This window comes from Anser brachyrhynchus (assembly GCF_964034855.1).
Source record: "Anser brachyrhynchus genome assembly, chromosome: 2".
Classification (NCBI taxonomy): Eukaryota; Metazoa; Chordata; class Aves; order Anseriformes; family Anatidae; genus Anser; species Anser brachyrhynchus.
In genome coordinates this window covers 97,021,595-97,026,754 of record NC_137695.1, presented here as the reverse complement: position 1 = coordinate 97,026,754, position 5,160 = coordinate 97,021,595, and the positions used below count along the sequence as shown (strand labels likewise).

The window sequence follows — 5,160 nt, the reverse complement described above, 5'->3', positions numbered from 1 at the left end:
GGGAGCGAGGCGCGTGCGCGCTGCGCCGCCGCCACCTGTCGCCGGGGGCATGCGCGGCCCCGTGAGGTGGCGCGGTGGGGGGGGGTTGTCGCTCTTTCTAATCCTGCGAGGCAGCGTCTCGGAGTTGAGGACGCTGTCGGTAAATCAGTCATAAACTGTCGCCGAAATCAGTCATAAACACTAAACTGTCACCTAAGCTGTCACCGAAGTCAGTCATAAACACTAAACACATAAATAAATAAATAAAAATACTGTATGGGAAAGTCCCCAGTCGCTTTTCATCGCTAACACCCCTCACCCCCCGAGCGCCGTGCTCCGTGCCTGGGGCTTTATGTGATTTCTTGTAAGCTGAGGAGTAAAACTAAGCAGCGTTTTCTGTAAAATGAAATGAGTTAAGAAATGAGCAGCTCGTTGGTGGCTGCAGGGGGGAGACGGGGAAGAGCAGGAGCCTCCTCTGCTGGGTTTGTGTAGGGGTTGCCATGGCACCTGCCTGAAGCGCCGGGCCTGGGAGGCTGCAGGCTTGAAATCCCCCTTGGGATCAAGAACAGTCCTCGGCCGTCTTCTTCTTTTTTTCCTTTTCTTTTTCTTTTTCTTTTTTTTTTTTTTCTTTCTTGTTTTGCTTCGTTTTGCTTCGTTTTGCTTTGCTTTGTTTTGTTTTCCTGGCTAATCTGTCACCGATGCTAAAAGAGGGCTAACTGCACTGCCCGCGGGGGCGGTTGGTACAACATCACGCTGCGCGGTCATTTTGTGTCGATTTAAGTCGATTTTGGGGTGGTGGTGGAGATGGAGGAGGCTGGGGGAGATGAGACTGAGCTAGGGGAGAGAGCCCAGCCTAGGTCCTCTCCCGATCACTTGGCACAGCAGGAGTCGGAGCAACTGAGAGGAATGCAACTTTCTTCCAAAGCTGACATTGATCTCTCTCCGCCTCTCATTGCTATCAAAAAAGGTAAGGGAGAAAATAATGGTAAGTACTTCATAGTGACTTTCTAGGGGAAAAAGATCGAAGAACAAGGTGAGAAACTAATTAAGTAGAGTGTTTAAAGGGATAGCAGGTGTTCACATATGCTGAGTGGAACATGCTGTTCTGAATGTGCCAGTGTAGGGGCTGCAATCTGAAATTTTCAGCTTTATGAATAAATACCTACATCTAAATAAATACATGTGTATATGTTTATAAATATATTTACAGCGCCAGGCATAGTGCTGCTCAAATCCCTTAACACATTTCCTACTGTTGAATCATAGTAATGTGATTACAACCATTTTTCCAGAATTAAAATCAATATTACTCTATAGTATAGTATATAGTATGGCATATAATATAGTATCTCTTTTCTGGAAAATATTAACAGTGTTAATAGATTAAATAGTTAGTTCAAAGATTATTGAGCATGGTCTCTCAAAGACATCAGCCAGCCCCTCAGCATTTGTGGGTACATCCCATCAGGGCCCATGACCCAACCTATGTTCAGTGCTTGAGTGCTCTGTAACCTCACCCTCTTCTACCAGGTCAGGGAATACTTAAGCAAACTGGACATATTAAGTCCACGGGCCCTGATGGGATGTACCCACAAGTGCTGAGGGAGCTGGCTGATGTCCTTGAGAGGCCACTCTTGCTTACCTTTAAACGGCCATGGCACCTGGGAGAGGTGCCTGAAGCCTGGAGGAAAACAAATGCCACTCCTGTTTCCAAGAACGGCAAGGAAGAGAACTCAGGGGACTACATGCCTGTCAGCCTCACCTCAAAACCTGGGAAAGTGATAAAGCAGCAAATCCTGGCACTTGAAGGAGAAGAAGGTGTTTGGGAGTAGTCAGCATTCACCAAAGGAAAGACATGCCTGACCGTGCTGATAACCTACGGTGAAATGACTGTCTTGTTAGCTGAAGTGAGCACAGTGGATATTGTCTACCTTTTCTTCAGTATGAAGAAACAGTTTAAAATAGAGAACTAGACAAAAAAAAAAAAGGTGGCTGGCTGCAGATAAGTTAGTATCAGATAACTTAGTATCAAGAAAACGTTAATACCCTTACTTGTTACTAAAACAACTTTAAGTATACAAATAATCATTTTTAGGAAAAACAAATGCATATGCTAAGTTTTTGATTAAATAACTTAAAGATCTTCAAAAGATCCTAAGGAGGCTTAAGCAATCAACAGAATATCATTATACTAATAACATGTCTTATTTTTATTGCAAATATTATCAATCTTTATTCTTCAGATATTCACATGCACAAGTTGGTAAAGCGTAGGCAGGTAGCAAGTTTGTTAGAGATGCATGTGACTCACAATCTGAATTTAGATAAAGGAGTAATAGAGGAGGAACAACTGGATGAGAATATTAGGCGTGAAAAGTGATAGTATTTCAACCTGTGACTTTTCCAGAATTTATTTCTTCATAATAGTACCTTAAATTGTTGCTTTTTGTTTGTTTGTTTTAACCTCTACTGCTGTCAGTAGGGATTCTTTGCAATTGATCTTCAGATAAATGCTATTAAAAGATACCTTTTATCCCTAACAGATTCTAAGGGTTTCTGTAGAGGCATGGGTTTTCTAATGTTCCTTTCATGTCTCGTTTCCCCCAGCCTGAGAAGAAGTTAGCCAGAAGATACTAAGACACGGTGTGGTGACATCGTTGCACAGCTTGTAAATGCGTTTATTGTGCATATACCAAAATAAGTATAACTTGTCACTTCTTCTTGTCACTAGACACAGAAAGTAAGCATCGTAGACGAGGGGTTCTGAAGACAAGGAGCACTGAGCTAGGATCTGCTGTCACAGGATCACCTTTCACTGCTGTTCTTCCGGCAAGTGTTTTCATTTTAAAATAGGTGGTGATTCAGCTGCCTTTTGTCTGTTAAATTTTCTTTTGTACAGGTTGTTCTTGAAGTTGTCATTGACAAAGTTTGGCCTGATACTGGAGGTTTCTGACTTCATTAATCTCTGTTAACTACAAGAAAAAGGAACAGCGAACCACTCAAAAGTGCATACAGTGTTAGGCCATTTACTTTCTGTGCTCACAATGTGTGTTGTTGGGGTTTTGCTTCGTGGAGTTTTTGATCATTCATTTGTTAATTCCCTTTCTTTGCCAAGATGAAAATTAATGTTGGTTAAGCATACTTAACCAATACTGCATAACGCCACATCTGCACCATCTCATGGGAATATCTCATGTCACTTTAAATGAGGTGGCTTAATTTGTGAAGGTGGTTGAGTCCAATCCATCCAGAACTTTGAGCACGCTTATTTGACTAAAATAATTAAGATAATGAAAACATATATTCTTTTTGGATCCAATCATGGTCTGGGCACAAATGTTAGTTTATTTTATGCAGTATCCAAAATGTGTTTCTCCCCTAAGTTATGAATCGGAGGTGAAATATGTTATAAAAAACATTGGTTTTTCCTGCAACAGTCAGAATACTGTATTCTGCCTCCACTCCAGACACTACTAAGGTGTCTATTAAATCATGTTCAGTCATCTAATGCACTTAGAAAAACAGCACAGAAGAAATTATATTTGGTACTTGGCATCTAGCATCCTTACTAAGACATAAAAAAGAAATTGCTATCAGAGAGAGAGTAAAAGTTGTATTTCTGTAATGTTTTAGAGATTTAAAAACTATAAGCATATATATTTTATAGCTACGTGTTATCTCTAATAATTTTATGTCATGTAACGTGGGAGTTTTTTGGCTTTGCTGCATGACATTTGTCTTGAAGGAGGGAGAAACTGAATACTGCATCAGGAAAGGCATACACAAAACAAGAGGTCTAGCTGTTTGCATGGGAGCCAGGCATGATGAGTGACTGACACATATGACATGGGAGAAGAATGAACTGAGAATCAGAAAAATGTGGCTTTTAGATACGTCTGAACGGCACTGACCAACAGCTACAGATATTTGGAAAGTCTTGGTGTCTCCAGGTCTCAAAGAGATGCAGTGAGAGAGAGAAGTGTTGAAGAACATCTAGAATCTGGGGTAAAACCAGTTGTTAGGAGCCAAAGGAGGCCGAGGGTAAATCAGGATTAGTCAATTACAATTCCTGGTTTAGCGTACTGGAAAGACGATGTAATTTCTCACTGCTTTTCTCCAATAAAAATCGTGAATTACAGAGGCACTCCAGACATCCCAGATACTCAGCAGGAACTGTGTAGAGGGGGGGAACGCTCAGTGTGATGATTCTTTAACCCAAATCTTTACTTTTATTTGTATAGCTTCTGAAGATTAATTGTTGACTTAAAAATGTTATTTACCGTATCTTGTTCACACTATCATGAAGATTTTAAAAAATTGTTTGTCAACATAAATTTCCTGCTTTGCCACTTCGCCACTTTGCTACTACCAATATATGACCTGCATATTATTATTTTTTTTTTCCATTGAGGTAATAACTTGATACTGTATGTTAAAATGCTGACAGTATAGAGGTGGGGGTGATCCCACATCTGGAATATGCACATTTAGTTTGGAAGTTGGACTCATAAAGCTGAGATTTGAATTAGGGCCATTATAATGCCAGGATCCTGATCTGATTCTGAGGTTCTGATCTGAGGTTTCTCTTGTAGCAGCTTTATACTGAGAAGCAATTCTGGCCTAACAAGTTAATTATTAGTGATTTTTATTTATCCTTTCCATTCCTTTGATGTATTTTTTTATGTTCCATGTGATGTAGTTACGAAAACACCTTAAAGATCAACAATAAAAAATACAGTCTTTAAATGCAATATAAAATAACTATGGGAAAAAATAATCCATCACAAACTTTTATTTTCTAGACAACTGGTAAGAAAAGTATAGTACTTTCCAGTGAAACTAGGAAAGAACTAGCCAAGCAAGCCAAAGTCATCAGAGAGGAGAGAAGAGCACAGATAGATGAACGACACAAGTATTTGATATCAAGATTGGCAGATGGGATGGGTTTAAGTGAGCAGCAAGTGGAGGAGGCCATTATTTCTGATGACAAGGTAAATATTAATTATCACTAAATGATCGTTATTAAATACCTTTCCAAAATTTCCAGTCTTTTGAAACTGCTTCACAACTAACTACCATTATAATTTTATTTTTAGTTTCAACTTATAGAACAATTCTTTGCCTCTAGTGGACTTAAAAAGTTACTCTTCTTTTACCAAGATGTCTTGCAGGTACGTTTCT

The 5,160-nt window shown here is 39.7% G+C and overlaps 1 protein-coding gene across 4 annotated transcripts in view; it reads left to right on the top strand.

Annotated features, from left to right (window-relative positions):
• Positions 1 to 73: 73 nt before the first annotated feature.
• LOC308189364 (dynein axonemal heavy chain 5-like) overlaps positions 74 to 5,160 on the top strand; it is a 155,269-nt gene continuing 150,182 nt past the window's right edge. For all 4 annotated transcript variants that reach the window (XM_080579329.1, XM_080579331.1, XM_080579330.1 and 1 more), the window contains exons 1-4: positions 74 to 946; positions 2,711 to 2,808; positions 4,782 to 4,970; positions 5,076 to 5,150. In XM_080579329.1, the coding sequence (XP_080435455.1) occupies positions 784 to 946; positions 2,711 to 2,808; positions 4,782 to 4,970; positions 5,076 to 5,150 (525 nt within the window). In that variant the 5' untranslated portion in view covers positions 74 to 783. The remainder of the gene's footprint in view (positions 947 to 2,710; positions 2,809 to 4,781; positions 4,971 to 5,075; positions 5,151 to 5,160) is intronic.